This window comes from Molothrus ater, chromosome 1 (assembly GCF_012460135.2).
Source record: "Molothrus ater isolate BHLD 08-10-18 breed brown headed cowbird chromosome 1, BPBGC_Mater_1.1, whole genome shotgun sequence".
NCBI lineage: Eukaryota > Metazoa > Chordata > Aves > Passeriformes > Icteridae > Molothrus > Molothrus ater.
Window position 1 is genome coordinate 61,779,961 of NC_050478.2, and position 18,640 is coordinate 61,798,600.

General features: G+C 36.9%; 1 protein-coding gene across 2 annotated transcripts in view; it reads right to left on the bottom strand.

Annotated features, from left to right (window-relative positions):
- The window catches only part of CDKAL1 (CDK5 regulatory subunit associated protein 1 like 1), a 379,738-nt gene that overhangs the window by 81,913 nt on the left and 279,185 nt on the right, over nt 1-18,640 (bottom strand). For both annotated transcript variants that reach the window (XM_036400051.2, XM_036400056.1), the window contains exon 13: nt 5,927-5,989. In XM_036400051.2, coding sequence (XP_036255944.1) covers nt 5,927-5,989 — 63 coding nt within the window. The remainder of the gene's footprint in view (nt 1-5,926; nt 5,990-18,640) is intronic.

Sequence of the window (18,640 nt, forward strand, 5' to 3'; positions counted from 1 at the left end):
CTCAGCTACTCCCACAGCAATACTTCCAACTCTACAGGTGTCCAAGATGTCGATTTAAATGTCCTCTTATGAAACATGTTGTCCCACAGTGCAGACGCATCTTCAAAAAATAGTTTTAGGGTCTAATTAACAAGAGTAGTGTGGTGATGCCTGCCATTAGGAAGTTAGCCAACATCAGACATTTTAGTTAGAGTGGCTTCATTCAATAGACATCAGAATTTCTTTGGTTCAAATTGGCTTATTTGTGAAGGAGTCCTGGTACATGGGAGAAAAATGAAAGAAAGCAGCTTATCAGTAGGAAAACTAGTCCCAACTTAAGTGATTGACTTCCCATCTCCCCCTGTTTCTGCTGTTGGGATAAAGAGTCCTCATCTTGGTGAAGACAGTTTTGCTGGTTCTCAGTGCCACCACCACACCCTCCATTCTCCTGCCACAGTCTGTTTTTCCCAGAGGCCACCAGAACAGCACAGAGGTGGAAGGAATGCAGGACTTAACAGGTTTTTTTTATCAGAAGCCAACTGACTCCAAACCCTCACCCTTCACCTGGTACTTTACACTTGCTTTCCAATATTTTATGTTTCACACAGGTGCCCATGATGATTCCTAAACAATGCCACAGCCCTGGGCATGGCCATGATTAATATGCTGTGTTATTGTCAATGAAAACCACTTGGAGCATACAGACATGCCTCCTAAGGCAGAGCCAGAAGACATCCCACCTGTTTCATAGTGGCCCCTGCCTGCTTCACTGTGAAAATAGTTTCACCCCCTCATTACTTACAGCCTATTTCAATGTTAATTTTTGAAAAATTTCTGACATAAAATGTCAACTGTCCAGGAGAGCTAAGGAATGCAGCAGAAGAAACCTCAGTTTAAGGAAACTGACACTCGATTATTTATTTTCCATTAAGCATAAGGTCTGTGTACTATTGAAATAATTGCTTGAAAACATCATAGGTCTTTTAAGTAGCAGCAGCCATTAGTACCTTAAGCATAGCCTTGTTATAATCTTGTCAATAATGTTCCTTGAGTGAATTATGCACATATCTACCCTTATCAAAGACAACAGGACATAACTCCCTGGTTCCCAAAATTGCTTATGAGGCTAAGAGCTGACAAAAAAAATCCTCAAAAAACCAAGAAAATATTTTCTGTCACCTAATTGTGTATCACAACACATTGGTCCATATAACTTGCCAAACACACAGGCATTGTCTACGGGATTTTGCTCTTTTGCATGTTTTAACATTTCCAGAATACATTATTAAAGAACATTAGAAGCATGAGGCTTAAAGATTTTACAACTATTTTAGCAGAATTTCATCAATTACAGCACATTTTGAAATAGCAACTATTTTTTTTAATCCTGAGCACACCTTCATTTTGGGAGAAAATCTCTCAAAAAACTCTTCAAATCATATGAGTGTTGACTATACTTCTTACTGGGCTGGACACAGTATATGCTAAAATAAATCTCTAAAGCGATAAGACATGACCTTATTTTTTCATATATTTATTCATATATGTTGTACAGCAAGAGATTCAGGCTGCAAAAGGCAGAAGCAAAGAAGGAGCTGAGTTTTAAGCACAACTCCCAGGGGATTTCTCAGTGTAACAGCCCCGTGCTGCCAGAGGCGTGTACGGACATGCCCTAAGGTATCCCCGGGTACCCTCCCAAGAAAGCAAGGCAGCAAAATGTGTAGTAGTTCTGATATACTGTGATTACAATATGTAAAAACGTTCTTCTGCGGAGCAAAAATTGAGGATTATAGTTTTAAACAATCACTCCAGGGCTAGACTGAATGCTTAAACTCATCTGACAAAAAGAAATGGAACTAGCGCTCTGCACTTCTGAATTTGGCCATTAGGTGCATACTGGACCCTGAAACTCCTATTAAGCTTAAAACCTGTTGTTTTGACCAGGTAAACTATTATAACAGCTACTTTACCAGCTTTAAAAACAACTGGCTCACAAATTTTAAAGAGCAAGGGTAATTTCAGAGAGTGCTCAAATTCCATTATTTCTGAGCTAAATATCTACTTCAGACAGAATAAAATTCTTACTGTGTGAAAAGTGAAACCTCACAGTGTACACACAAAAAACATTCAGCAGAAATTACTTGTGTGCAAACATTATCTTTCATTAAGTGAATTAAGTGAGCATGCAGGAAACTGGCAGAATACAGCTTCTCAACTATCTACTTTTACATTTTAAAACATTAAAGTTGTTGTTGGTAAAGCTTTATGAGGATGTCAATTTTATAATCTTTTTCTGATGGTCCTAGAAAAAGATTAACTGTATTTAAAACTGGATGTGCTGTTCTATGGCTAACTAGAGAAAAGATACACAACAATCAGAACTCAACTCTCAAGAAAGCCAGACCATACATATTTTTACTCTACATAAACATGGAAAAGCAAGTACTTCAGAACAAGGAATGGCTTAATCTAAAACCACAGTGCTATGTATTTTTACACATGCCAGCTGAAATAAGTTTGAATAAATGGCAATCACACACCTGGAACAAGATATTGCTCAGCATTTCCTAAGTTAGTTCAGAAAAGAACTAACTAATTATTTAGTTCTGAAAAGAAAGAATTTTAGAAGATACTTATTTTAAGAACAACAAAAGAAAAAAACTGAGAAAAGGCAGTTCTTTTTATGTGCCTGACATGAAGAATTCAATATATTTGCTGGGCATTAAAGACTGATGCAAAAATGGCTAAAATGAGCTTTGTCTGTGGCACAGTATCTGAAAGACCTGCAGGTTCTGTAGTCAGAGGCTCTGTAAAGCATTTCAGTAACACTAGGTAAAAGAGAGAAGGATCAAATCTGCCTGGATAGGAGAAGTATATAATGGGCAATTTTTGAGATTTGCTGTTGAATGGTTTTATCTGAATAATGAGAAGGGCAACTAGATGGTAATTTACACTTGTTTAGGAATTAAAGAATACAGGAGCTCAGCTTATTCTCTCCTGATACCAGCAGAGTATCTCTCCTTCTTTTCCATTCCTTCTGCAGGAGGAATTTGAAAGCTCTGCCTCCTCTGCTGCTGAATTAAGGCCTCATTGGATAAAAGATAAAACTCAACACCTGGAAGTGGAAGGGAAAGTAAATCCTTGTTTCCACATCTATAAAAGTCCTTGGTTTTCATCTGGGAATGAAGACCCACAAGCATTTAAATGTCTTTCAGGATGCTGTAAGTTACACTAGATTGGAAAATATATATTGAGGTAACATTTTCAGGGGGACAGTTACTGTTTCTAAGAGCTATTGGCCTCCTGACCATGCATAAATAGTAACAAGGTTAGTAAGGTTAGTATAGCTACTTCATCAAAATATCACTTTCTGGTTTAGTGAGTGAAATGCAAGCATGGAAGAATGAACACTTTCTGATGTTCTGATTAATTTTTCTCCTTACTGTGAGATATCTCATCCTAAAAAGATGAAGTACTGTCAAATCTTTGTAGCAAGTCTTGTTTAAGCCACTGTAGTTAATGAGATTTTCACATCTGTTTTAACTACTACTACTAAGCACAAACTTACCCTTAAGTTTTCTTCTTATCTATTTCAGAAAGGTTCTCAGAGAAAAATTGTTTAATCAAGAAAGAAATAATCCTGGAAGCCACTAATTCCAATCACTCATGCCATGATCCTGCATCACCAACTCTTTCACAAAGTCATTATGAAATCTTTTTACACTTCCTGAAAATGATCTACAAAATAGCAAACAACATGTGCCCCTGTCCTGCCCTCAAATCCTTTGGCCATGTAAACAGAACAAAATAGAACTAGAGCAAAGCTAATACACACCTCCAGTAGAAATAACTGTATTCCCAACTAATGTTAGATTTAATACAAAAATTAAAAGCCCTCCCCTAGACTGCAACACTCATGAAATTGGAAGCTGAGGTGGAAATTAAAAGCACAGAGCAAGAAATCTGCAGTGAACTTGTTGCAGCCTACAAATAGGAAGTAGTTAGGAGAAGGAAAACCTTCACTGTCTAATGGAAAATATGGAAAGGCCATAACTTTAATACAAACTTTCACTTGTCCTTTCCCCTGCACTTGTACTCTCAGATATATACAGAATATGCTTGGAAGCAACAAAAGAGTGGAGGTACAAAAATCACCCATCAAACAATTGTACTACTTTTAATAATATATTAATGGTCCTAAAACAAAGATCAAAAGCGAATATATTTAAGCATTTCTATTCCATTCCACATTGTGTGATGACTAATTTGTAAAGAGTGTAGAAGTCCTCACAACTGCAGCCAAAATCATTTGAGAATACTTTGATATAATGCCACAAAGGATATGAGCAGGAAGACAGCAGAAGTTACAAATGGCCAAGTTCCATTAAAAGTGCTAATAAAAGAATAATGGAATTTCCTTGTACTATGAATAAAAAGTGTTTTGTACAGGAGAATTAAGGCATGGAGAGGAATATCAAAGTTTCTTGTTCACCAGTTGCATCTCCTTATTAGATCTTAATTGACTTACTATTACATTTACCTTGAAATGTTTCAATTCAAAGGAGCAACAATCCCATTCAAAATGTTATCACACTAGTTTCCTTTATTCTTCATGTTTCTCCATTAAGGCCATTTTCACAGGCCATTAGTATCAGCTTCACCAATCTTTGTAAATAATGTGAGACTATTTATAAAAGAAGTACTAAGCAGAGATGAATTTAACTTGAAATTATTAAAGCTATGGAATATAACTGCTGTTTTACAATGTATTTTTAAACTAAAGTTTCAAGTGGCTGGTAACTACAGAACTCTTCCAGCAACAACCTGCCTGATAAATTTAATCCATTCATTTACACACTGTGCTTCTCATTGACATATGTGTAGTTACACATATGTTGCATATGTGCATGTGTTCCTACAAAGAGATAGATGCACATACATACTTCTGCCACCTTCTCCCAAATATAAAACCTAGCTGTTTTTTCCAATATGTTTGGTAAATGGCCAGGAAAAGAAGAGATAGAGTTCAGAACTTTCCTTTGCAATGTCTAAACAACAACAACAACAACAGAAATGTTTCAAATCTTTCTTTGTTTTAATGGATACTTGCAAAATCACTCACACTTCTCAAAACAGAAGCAGCAAAGACAGACATCTCATACTGCTGACAAATTTTTAAAGGGTTTTGTGCACTTGTTATAAGAATATGCCCACAGAGGCATCAGAGATAGGAGGAACACCATGAAAATATTTTAAAACTTACTCAAAATTCCTTCAGTCTGCTGCTTAATGCTCTCTTCAGCATAACATCCAGAAGAACCCCATGACATAGCTATAGCACAGAAATACTGTGATCTCTGTCTCTCGGGTCTCCAAAATCTTCTTGTAACAACTTTATTTTTTTTAATTTCACATTGCAATGAGAAAGGACCCTCTTTTTTCCCCTAGATGTTAGAAACAAGTTCTAATGATGCGTGTTTCTATTTCTTCCCCAAGACAACCACCAGGCTGTTCACCCAGCAGCCTCTTTGAATGATGCTTTTGTGATCAATAGATAATTCATTAGTATCATGTATCTCAGGGCCTAATTGACACAACAGGCCAAGCAACATACTCTAGGGTAACACAGTTCCTAAACACAGAGAAAAAAAAAGAGGGGAATCCAATACCACATGCGGTCACTTTGCAGGATTTAATGCCAGCCTATAAATTATACTTCTACGAGGTTAATGCGAGTCACTGGTTTCACCAATCAGAAAATGCACCTTTTCAAGCTTGGCTTAAAGAAACAAAGAAACATTTATGTGACAGCAGAATTTAAGTAACATGCTCAGCAATTTCAATTTTATCATTTCTCCTCAATTTTGCATCAAACAAGAAATATAGTTACCACAAATGTTTGGAATGTTTCTTAACAACAAACTGAGATAGTATATTTTTTTCTTACCTTATGATCATATGGGTTGTATGAATGAAACAGCTGGGACAGATCCTTCGTTCTCTGTTTCTTCTGTAAAGGATTATTAATAAATAAGCCATATTAGAAAAGTTAAAGGAGAAAGAGAGAAGCTACTGATTAAAAAGCTGTATGCAGGTACAAACACATTCTCTCCCCACTTTGTTAATGAAACTGTAGTTATGAAGAGTAGTGTATGCAGATTAAGGATATTAAATATTACAGGAAATAATTAACATATATATTAACAATATTAAGGAAAATATCCTTAGTAAATAATAAACATTTATCTGTGGAACCTCAGTGGAATGTGTAAACAATTCACAATATATCATAAATAATATTTTAGAATACAGATAATAAAACTGAGAGATCAGGCTACAATCTTGTAAAGACTTGTCTACTATTCTAGCATGTACATGCAGTATTGCCTTATAGAAGACCAGGTGTAAAGGAAGTCAGTTTGAAGAAGAATCATTTATTATTTGTCAATTTCTTTTGATGCTAATATTCTCACTGCTTTGATTGTGGAAAATTAATAGGTGATATCTCATTTAATGCCAAGGCAAAGGGAAAAAAAATATTTGTTCTGTTCAGAGTATAGTTCAAAGACAAAACCTGCTTGATCCAACTCCTGAATTTAGCCAAAGAGCTTTCAGTAATTTCAGCTGATGTTAAATAGAATTTCTCAGCTGTATCCTATGGGCAGGAAGAGGAGAAAAACATCCTTTGTCTTTAATGCAGGGATGAGTCACAAATGAGTTCAAAGTTTTATTATGTCAAAATCACTGTTTACTTATCTCATAGCTGGGGAATGCAAATCATTGCATGTTGGAAAATGTGTAAAGGGGAGACAACTGCAAGAACTCCTTGCTTGCAGTCTGTACCAGTGTCTTATTTAGCCATTGTTTCTGTGAAAGTAGTTTTATAGCTAAGCTGGAAAGATCTCTTTATGTTTCCAGCATGCTGGGAGCTACATACACAGCTGCATGACTGCAGAATTTATTTTAACTTCTGGAAACTATAGGGCAATTTACTAACTTTTGATCATGCAACATGAACTATGTATTTTCTTTCTTTACATAGTTTTTATTTTCACTGAAATGTTAAGCAACTTACAATGACTTCTTTTCTGGTAGTACAGCTGTAGACAGTCAAAGTACTTAAAATACTATAAAAATTATTTGGAGAAATGTGATAAAAACTTAAAAAGAGATATGAACATGATTACAAAAAAGAATGCTTGAAAAAAACTAATTTAATGTAGCATCATGCAAGAGGAAGACTAAAGCGCTTGAGTTTTGGTTATGGAAACCCCACTAATCTTTTTAGGAAGAAAACCCTACAAAACCCAGAAAAAGTCCAAGTCTTGCTCACTATTACTGAAGACTATTTCTCTTGCATTCTTTTGATTGCACTTACTTTAATAACACTCAGTAACATGATATGATGGAAAAGCAACCATCTTTCACCTTCAGACTCACCAAAATGCTGGTTACACATTGAGCTAGAGAAAGAGTGAAGATGGCTTCCCTCACACAACACACTGACACAGTCTTAATCTTTTTGTTGTTATAGAAAATTATGGTTTCTTTCCTACCTTTCCACAAAAGTTTTATTTTTTTTGTACAAAACCAAAACTCTCATGACTGGGGAAATGCTGGAAATTCCTAATAGAGAAAAACATGCAATGAAACTTCTCAAGATGCAGATGAAGAAATGCCCCAAAATTCCCAGGATGCCCCATAGGCTTAGGTGAACTAAATCTAAACAGCATTTTATTGTTTTGTATGGAATCTGAATATATACAGATAAAAATGTCATAAGCACAGAGTTAAGGTTGCTTAGTGATAACTTCTGTCTTTCTACAACAAAAAGCGTACTTTAACTCAGATCTCTAGAACCCAAAAATATGTAGTATTTCAAAACACACACACAGGACAAGGAATTCATGCTGCTCCAATGGTAATCCCTTCAACTCCTACAGCTGGCATGAGTCATATGGTATGAATAGTAAGTTTTTGAAATAAAGAAGCAGCATGGTTCACAGCCCACCTCTGCAGTACAGAGCAGAAGGTAAAGCAGGCCTCTCCATGTCTAGAGGCTACAGTGGAAAGTAAAGAGTCCAAAAGCTGCTTCTCCTTCATCACCTCCAGTGGACTATTTCAGTCCCTAAACTACCTATTTACACATAGCTATTCAGAATTTCTTCCTTTAACATAGCTTCATACCCCTGTTTATGTTCCCTCAGCTTAGTCCAATATCCCTTTAAAGTACCCTTTGACCAAAAAAAACCTTCTATTTCCCTGCTCTTTTTCTTCAGTGTTCTGATTCTCCAGTCCTTTGTTCTGTACCAACAATGTTGCCAAAAGCACATCATAAAAAGCCACTCAAAACCCCTCTCTGAACTTAGGCAACTGTACTAGTTTATCATATTGCTCCACGTGCAGCAGCACTACTGCTTTCAAACATGCTCACAGACCTACAGAGGATATATATCAATTATTCCTGAAAAAAATTATATTTTCTTTCCAAATTAGTATGAAAAGACCTTCCAGGAGTCTCATAGCAACATCAGGCTTATAGCTTATTCCTGTACTTCTCTGAGGCTTGCCATACAGTGATAGATAGTCCTTAGTTTGCAGCACTTAAAGGAACAAGTTCAGGGAGAGGAGATAGAGAGAGAAATTCAGATCCTATACTGATGTGAGCCACTTAAAAATATATATATGCATATGACTGTAAAAACAAATTTTCAGTTTTCTGTGTTAAAAAGTTGCAAAAATACCACATTATATAGGAGACAAAAAGGAGGCACTTTTTATATCTTTATCAGGAAAACTATGTGAACATCTGCTGAAAATGAATTAAACTGCTGCTGCAGGACTGAGTTAAATACTGTAAAACCGTATATGCTTGTACACATAAGCATGCCAGGATGGAAGGTTTTCCTTAAATAAATCAATATTTTTTCTAAGTGAGTTATTTCAAGCTTGTTACTAAAATGCACCTAAGCAATTAACTTCTGAAAAGACAGGTAGTGTCCAAGATATTTATAAAAATAAGAACAAGAAACCAACATCAACTAATGACATTTCTGAGGACAGAACACACAGACAATGTTAGTAGAGAGGAAACAACACATTACCTCAATTTCATTATTTCCCCCATCCTGCAAGCAGATATGCAATGCAAGTAACACACACTTTGCTCTGTTTATTTCCTTTCTCTCTCTCATTTTGCTGGGCCTCAGATTTTTGATTACTGATATTTATTAAACGGATACTGGTCATCCAATATGCATATTATATGTTCAAGGTAAAGTAACAATAAAGGTTCCTTTGACAATAGTCTGGGACTATACACCAATAAAGCTGAGTTAGTGATCTTGGTGTTTTTACTCTTTTTCTAGTGCACTGCTTTTTAGCAATAATAAAACTTTTTCTAATATCTTACACGGACTATACTGTGGATTATTATTCTACTTTTGCAGAATAACGTAGAAGTCATGAAAAATCACTTGAAGAACAAGAGAATGCAAAAAAATCAGCCAACCAACAAAAAACCCCCAACAAACCCTGTAGTACAGAAGGAATCTAAAACAATTTAAAATATTTTCTGCACAAGTAAACCAGAATAGAATTTTGTGCTGACTACCATAGATTTTTTTTTTTTTGCAAATAATGGTGTGAAAATAGGGTAAAAGTAGGGGTATCCTAATAATAAATTTTTATAATCAGAATATACTTTAGAAAACTAATTTTACAAATGGAATAGTTACAACAAATGCTAAACACTGTAGGCTCACACATGCGCACATGTATATTGCACTTATCTTGTGATCCTCTTTTCATATTCAGGTGATAATTATCTGTCTTTCAGATGATTTTAATGTAGCCCAAAACTTGTTTGCTTTCTTTTCAAGCATGGTGTCATAGGTCTGCAATGTTTATTGTGAAGGAGAACTACAATATCACTGAGGTATTTATTTTATAGATTACTTGGAAGCTACTTAAATGGAATATTCTCAGATTTTCATCTAGGAATAAAAGGGACAAAATTACTCCCAATATGAAGGTATTACTGCTTTCCTTTAGAGTCAACTTTCATTTTATAAAGCCTATTTTCACCTTCAGAGTTCTTAATAATTCCAGCCTTATACTGTGGCAGATCTGCAGATTCCAGCAGTTCCACTGAAAGTCTCAGCATCAATATATTGCCAGCAAAGTTCTCTTGTCTTTGTTTTCTTGCTCAGATGATTTATAATCATTCCAATACACAGGGCTGCCTTCAGTCACAAGAACATGTATCTGTTTTTGTTCAAATGCTCTTCTTTTCCTTCATGAGTACAGTGAATAATAACATGTGTCAAGGCAATCAGATTAATGTCTTTATTTCAGTTCTGTTCCCTCACTACCAATCATCTCCCCCATTTTTGTTTTACATACTGCTGATCAGAATTTAAAAAAAAAATATTTTACCACAGGAACTTTATTTAATTTAGAATTTATAAAGCATCCCACCCCTATCCTTGAGCATGCTAAAAACCAATAGCAATATTCAGTTTTTCTTTCAAACAAATCTGGAAAACCACTTTACCTCCTTCTGTAGTATCTAATGAATTCCCTTCATTTAGAAAAGTCATATTAAACTTAGTGAATCAGGGAAAAATGTAACTACAATTTTGATACAGTTTGGGAGAAAAATGAAGCAGCTTTTCAAGTATTTTCACAGTTTCCCTCCCCAGTATAACTAAAAGCACAGAGGCTTCAGAAAAACAGACACTCACAAAACCATGAGATTGGATCTTTCTTTTCTGAAACAGCACTTTCTACCACGTTTTGTGTTATGGAATTCTCTGACTTCAGTAACATCCATTTTCTGATCAGTAAAAAAGCCGTGTCTTTCTTTTCCCTGATGTTACATCTGTGATCTCAAAACTACAAAGGCCTGGGGTAGTTCCAAACTCAGAACTTTTATAAATTAGAAGAAGCAGGTAGCACCCTACCTGAAGACACCCCCTGGACTAACTTTGATCTCCACAGAATTACTTGGCAAAACACCAGAGAGGGAGATAGCAACTACTCCAACCAAGGTACATTTAAAAGCCTTGCTTGGAGATTCAATCCATAAAGTATTAAATCTGTGTACCTATAACCACAACAGAGATATGAGACAAGCCACTGGAACCACCATGTTATCAAAGTTTGCAGATTGCTTTTTGGTCTGCAAAACAGCTTTTAAAAAAGTGATCAGAAACCACTGAACCATTCTCTTTGACCTCTGTTATTCAATGCATCACCCTCTTAGAAATGATCCTGAAAAAACATTGTTCCCCAGCCAGATTTCTTGATAAAATCATACCTTGTGTTCTTTCTGCACTTGTATCCATGCCCTGTAAGCTGTGAAAGAACAGAAGTGACAATACAGGCCTGACCACTTCTCTGCTTCCTATCACTACCTCACCTCTACTGACATTATTCCTGTCTTTCTGATCCCATCTATAATAAAGCATAGAAGATAATTTGGGGTCTTTTGACCTAACCTACCTGAATTACTATGTTATTACTATGTATTACTATGTTTACTCATTGCTCTACTTCAGCTACTGACCCACATATATATTCAGCTTGCTTTAAGAAATAACTGTCTAATAATTTTTGATCCATGCATAGAAAATATCATTTAATGTATAGTGTGTCATTCAGCAGTTCACATCAGTGTTACAGGACAGTGGAGTTTTTTGCCAGCTCCAATTAACAACAGAACTGTAGATAATTCATAATTCATATTTTGGGGTTTTTTTACACAAAATAATTCTTTAAAATGTATAGCATGGTTCTATGACTCCAGCCAACATTTGTCTATTTATTTTATTTAAATAAAATAAATTTAGTTTATTGTCTAAAAGAGCAAAATATATAAAACTTCACACAGTTTTACTGATAATTAATACTATAAAAGGATTGCAAACATTAAAAGAATACTGTCTTCAGATTACAGCAACACAAATTATTATGGTTTAAACTATTTTACATTTTATGTAGAGATTCTGATTTATGGAAAATTAAAGACATTTTCAAAAAACAGCTAGGATCTTCATAAGAATATCTGTCAACTGTATATTCAATGTCATCTGTATATTCAATTATCTGAAAATAATTTGTTGAAGGATGCATTTTCAATTAAATAATGTGCATTGCAATTTCCTCCTTCTTACCTCCCATATATTAGCTATGTAATACAGACACTTCAAACCCATATATTTCACGAATGTTTCTGAATTTTCTTCCTTCTGGTAAATTTGAGACATTTTAATTTATCTTATGATTAAAGCTTGCTATTCCTGTCACTTTTTATTAGAGAGATAGGCAATCACCAATCATATGAAATTTAACAAGGGCAAAGTGCTGAATTCTGCACCTGGGATGGGGCAAACCTGGATGTATGGACTGAAGAATAAGAGGCTGGAGAGCAGCACTGTGGAAAGGGATGAGAGGGTCCTGGTCAATGTCAAGGTCAATCTGAGCCAGCAGTGCCCTGGCAGCCAGGAGGGCCCCCTGTGTCCTGGGGGGCATCAGGCACAGCATGGCCAGCCAGGCAGGGGAGGGGATTGTCCCGCTCTGCTCTGAGCTGGGGCAGCCTCACCTTGAGTGCTGGGGGCAGTTTTGGTGCCACAATGTAAAAAGGACATTAAACTGTTAGAGAGTGTCCAAAGGAGGGCCATGGGGATGGTGAAGGGCCTTGAGGGGAAGCTGTGTGAGGAGCAGCTGAGGTCACTTGGTCTGTTCAGCCTGGAGGAGACAGAGGGGAGCCCTCATTGCAGTCAACAACTTCCTTGTGAGGGGAAGAGGAGGGGCAGGCAGTGATCTCCCTCTCTGGTAACCAGTGACAGGACTTGAGGAAATGACACTGAGTCAGGGGGGGTTTAGGTTAGATATCAGGAAAAGGGTCTTCACCCAGAGGGTGGCTGGGCACTGGGACAGGCTCCCCAGGGAAGTGGTTGCAGCACCAAGCCTGACAGAGTTCAAGACACATTTGGACAATACTCTCAGGCACTGGCTGTGATCCTTGTGATGTCCTGCACAAGGCCAGAAGTTGGACTCAATAACCTTCCAACTCAGGATATTCTACAATTCTATGATTCTATAAATTATGCAAAATTTATTCTGAAGACTTTTACAAAACGATTATTTATTTCAGAAAAAGCCTTCAGCACTTGTTCATTTTGAGGGTCCACAAATTTGGTACAGTTTGTAAAATGCTCTGTCAGACTTCTGATAGATTTTTATATCTGAAATGCATGTAGAAATTTCACAGTCTATATGAGATGAGTATTTCCTAAGGATGACACTATAACTGATTAGGAAGACTGCTTAGGTCAAAACAATTTGTAGACCAAAATATCTAGCTGAATCTTGGCCTGTGGTATCAGCCATATTTCAAATCAGATTGACACTAAATCAGAAATAAAGTGATTGGTCATGAGGGATAGACTGGTTTTGAATATAGTTATTGCAGCCAGTTACACAACAATAAAAACCAGAATGAACTGCAAACTACAGCTTAGTAATGAAATGTTATTTTAAAATATCCGTGTATCTGTATCTACAGACATATTAAGCCCAGAACATACATAAGCCCAGGACAAATCTGTCTGCAGGGAACTCTTCCTTTTTATGGTCTGGTGAGGTTATCTGTGTGCTGCACCACACACAAGCAGCCTTGAAAGCACCAAGTTTTCCAGCCTTCCAAGAAGAACAGAAAGAGAAGTGCTGAAGAGGGTACAGTGTGGTATAAACTGTGAGGAGCAGTGCTCAAGTGCTTGCTGTGTGAGAGAGACCACCTACAACACACGAATTCAATAGAAACAAAAAAACTGTTCTCACTGTTTTATCTTCATCTATTATTCAATCCTCCACTCTACTTCCAGATTTTCAGGAATTCCTGGTTCCAAGAGTTTTAGCCCCATGACCAGAGGTGCAGGTACAGCAATGAAAACAGTGGAAGTTAAAGTTCCAGAGCACTCACTGTCCTGACTGACTGTGATGGCTTTGAGGGAGTGCACTTGGATTATCAAAGACAAGATGAAGTTCAAGAAAAGGTCACCAAGAACTCACCTCAGGATATTTCAGTGTCCTTTCATTCCAAAGCATGTTGTATGGGCCATCATAAATGTTACATTATTTGCAAATGATGGACAAGCTTAGTTGCCTCCATGATACAAATGAATTTGCTGTCTCTGTTAAGTTACAAAAAATTACACCTAAACCACATTCTCATTTGAAGAAGTCTGGAATTATGAAAATTTTCTGTTCTGATGCCTATATCCAGTTTCAGGGAATAAGTTGTTACTAATTACTACAGCTGCTGGCACTGTTTTTAGTTCTGAGCAGTCTGGATTATAAAGTGAATTAAAAGTCCAAACTGAAAAAGAGCATTTGGTTTCAGTTTTACATAAGTTACATAAATGTAATTCAAGCAAAAATTACAAAAATTACAAAAATTACAAAAAGGCACAGTTAAGACTTCTTCCATGGTTTTTCTACTTCATTATGAGCCAATGAACAGGACAGTAGAATAAAGAGTAGATTGGAGATAAAACTGTTTTCTCTAATAAAATCAAAGGCTATTTACCTTATCTCTGAGAGTATCTTCCTTTTCTTCTATTCAGCTCAGGAGTATGTGGTGTTCAAAACCCCTGGTGCTATTTCCGCTTCCTTGCAACTAAAAATCTCACAATTCCATCAAGGTTTTCAGACAGACTCACAGGGGAAGGAGGATGGGTAATGAATGCTCATGGCCATTACAAATCTTGGAGGACTGCACTTTCCAAAAATATTTTTTTATACAACATATGTTCTGCACATGGCTGCAAGCATCAGTCCACAAAGTTACATGATCTTAACAGCAGTTTCATTATTCTTGCAAATTCTGTAACTATTTCTGGCCTGACAATGAAATTTAGGAAGAAATCCCCCTCTTCCTCCTTATGTATATTCTCCCTATTTTATTTTCCAATTATTTTTCTTAACAACACGGCCTAGACTGAGCTCATAGTTGTGCTTTACTTTAGGATGCTCTAATTTTCAACTTTGATTTGTATAAAGTTTGTAAGGAAGTTGCTGGTAATTTTCATTCCAACCAGTTTCTGCTGTAAAAAAAAAAAAATTAGAACACCAACTAAGCTGGTTTCCTAAGTGCATTTCCAATCCTGCTTTGAATTTTGACTTGTTTTCTCAAGCAACCCAGTTGTGCTCCTTGAAAGCACAAGACTTCTATTTTACACCAGTGTAAGATTTAGGAGCCACAGCTCCAAGCTAGAGTAAAAATACTTTTGTCCTTTCTCAGGGGTCTGACTCTGCACTGTCCAGCTGTTACCGTGCAATTTAACTCATTCCCCAGATTCAGCTATGAACTGAATTTTCAGCAGCTCCATAGGCAGACCGTTTACAGCTCTCAAAAAGGGTTCAACCTATTTTAAAACCTACCAGCTCAACTGTCTCCCACAACAACAAAAACAGATTTTCATTTCAGCGCCTGGTCATATAACTGAAGGGGGTTTGAGCTTGAGCTGATTCTAGCCTAAAATAAAATGGCTTTAAGCATTTACAAAATTCTGTTTAGTAGTTTTGTCTAACCACAAAACCCCTATTCACAGGTAATTATGCTCCTTTGAAATCATTGCAAAAACCTGACGTTCTGGCTATATGCTGGGGTAGATTTAAAGATACAGCAGAAAAGCAGTCAAATGTTTTGGCCATCTTCTAAACAGAGGAAAGAAAGAACCAGGCTTTCACAGGTCAACCAGTTTATAGAATAACTGGGAAAAAACATGGAGGAAATAATCCAAAACTATTTCTAAGCATCTAGAAGGTAACAAAAGGAACCAACATTGATATGGCACTAACCAACAGACACACCAATCAAAATAAAACCCATCAAAGAATAACTGGGTTTATAGATGAGAGAATTCATAGCTATCAATGGTTTGTAGGGCCTTCTGCAGTACCTCACATGCTGTTCTCACAAAAATTATAAGGGAACATGGATGTAAATAAAACTACTAGAAAGCAACTGGATGGAAAATGTTAGCTTGGAATACTAGAGCAGTTCAGTGAAAAATATTAAGAATTATATATTGGTTTTTTGTTCATGCTCTACATTCCCCTCCAGTGTTCACATTTTTAACTCTCTGGTCCCAAAGTTGTCATGAAAATATTCACTCAGGTTTTTATTCTAGCAGAATAACAAACAGCAAATAAAAGTGTACTGCTGAAAAACAAATTGCAGTACAGAGGTTCAGCAGACAAACTCAGACATTAATCAGTCTTGGCTTCTCTTACACACGAAGAACGTTCTGCATGTTACACCATGCAGTATTGCAAGTGCTGGGGAGGGGAGATGTGTGTCAGGGGGGCCAAGAACCTTTGATACACCAGGAGCAGTTATCACAGCTGCATCCAATTCCTGGGGCATGTAATGCCAGTTAGTCACAGCACTTAACAGGGGAGCTCATAGTGACAACACAGTGGAGAAACAGTACTGCTGAATAAGTGGCATTGTTTCTTTTTTTACTTACTTTTCTTTTCTCCCACCTTATGATCGCTGCAGCATTCCTCTTTAATTTTAGAAGAATATCCCTACATAATCCCATTGCATGATCTTTGGATTGGCCACCATTAATCTGATGCAAAAAGTATTATTGATTCTGCTTGGTCTGTGAGAATTAGAAATGAGGTGGTACCTTCCTGTCTGGGCATTTAAATCACATTAACTAATCAAGTCCACCTGAAGCTGCACTCTCTCAACCTTCAAGTGCTTAACAGTGCCATTGGTTCTGTCATGTATCACATGAAACCTTAACAAGTTATTTCTAAATCCATATTGGACAGCAGATGAATTCTTTCCTTGCTTTAGCTCTGACCATGGCCTTCCCAAGTACCTTGTGCCCCATCACTACCCACTGAAGTCTGAAACATATGCTCAAAGGCAAGAGTGGTCCTCAATTGTCTTCTTTCCTCACTGTCTGCTTAGCAGGTAGCTTACCAGCCTTTTCTTTGATGGGACACCTACAAGGTCCACTTGTGCTCCTTTCCTTTTGAGCTCTGAACATGGCTAAAGGTGTCCTTTGCACAAGCAATGCTATTCCATTTGCTGTCCACATACCTGAAGTTAAAAAGTGCCGAAGTAGAGGACAGCTAATATTGCCTGATGCAGGAGTGAGTGGTTATTTTTTCAGTGAGGCTGGGACAGTTTGGCAACATTTGGGAAATCATGTCTTTTGAATAGGAAGAGCACATGAATTTCCACAGAAGATTCAGCTGCTTGTGTGCAGAGATTCAGAACTACAAAACCTATACCCATCCATCCAGCAAAGGAGGTAAACATCACACTGTATCTACTGGCACTCAAGAATGCCTATTTCTAGGCATTTCTAGTGCCTTGCAGAAATCTAATCAAAGAGAGATGTGGTGGATCTGCAGCCATCCAGTTAAGAAAGGGTATTATGAAACTTCTTGGAGATCTCCTAGAGGGAAGTAACAGTAAAGCAGTCTAAGAAACATAAGTAGCCATTATAGAATAAAGGCCACAAAATTTCTGCTCCCACAGAGATGATCAAATACAACTTGTCTGGCAGACAGCAGTGAGGTGTATATTGTATTATGCTATCCTTATGGAAAAAATCTCTTAGTGCATTATGTACTGCTCCTGTTATTGGGAGATATGAGAACAGATCTAAGTGATGATTTGATTAAATGGAGAGGGATACAAGGTCTGATCACTGATATTTATTTCTCCTGATAATGGTGAATGTACTAACAGTGTGTTAGTTTTCTAACTCTTCAGGGTGACGAGCAGCTGCAGCAGCTGCCTCTGGCCAGCTCTGTACACTCAGCATGATGCCACATGGTATGGAATACTCCTTTGGCCAGCTTGGGGCAACTGCCCCAGCTGTGCAGCCTCCCAGCTTCTTGTGCCCCTTCAGCCTCCTCACTGGCAGGGCATGGCAGCATGAGGAGCTGAGAAGTCCTTGACTTGCTATAAACACTATTTAACAACAACCTGAAATATCATGTAGTGGTATCAACATGATTCTCATTAAATCCAAAACACAGCACGGTACCAGCTACTAGGAAGAAAATTAACTCTATTCCAGCCAAAACCAGGACAGTTATGAAGTTTGTAAATTGGTTATTCACCTCAGTATAGTAAGCACAGTGCTTAATACAACTAATACAGAGAGAAAAAAATAATAAGACACTTCAGAGGAATTAAAGGAAATGTTCAATAGTTGACTGACAAAATTTTCTAGCTCGAAGCAATGTAATTATCTTGTGATATAAAGAGAAAAGGAAAGAGAAAGTGAATATATAACTGAAACTGAATTTCTTACACTATTGAAAATGTATACAGAAAAATTAGAATCCACACTGCAGTTGATAGCAGTGTAATCATGAAGTTGCAGCCACATTACTGCTCTCAAAACAGCTACCATCTCCTATTCTCAGTAGAGATGAACCTAATTGTACCTTGTTAAGATCCTTATTTTCAAAATTACTATTTCCTCATGTATTTTCCATGTGACAGAAGTCAAGCTGTTCCTGAGATGATAATCTCCCCTAATGTTTCAGAAATTGTGATGGACCAAATCACAAGGACAGAGGAAAGTCCCCACACGAGTAATAGCTGCCTTGAAAAAAT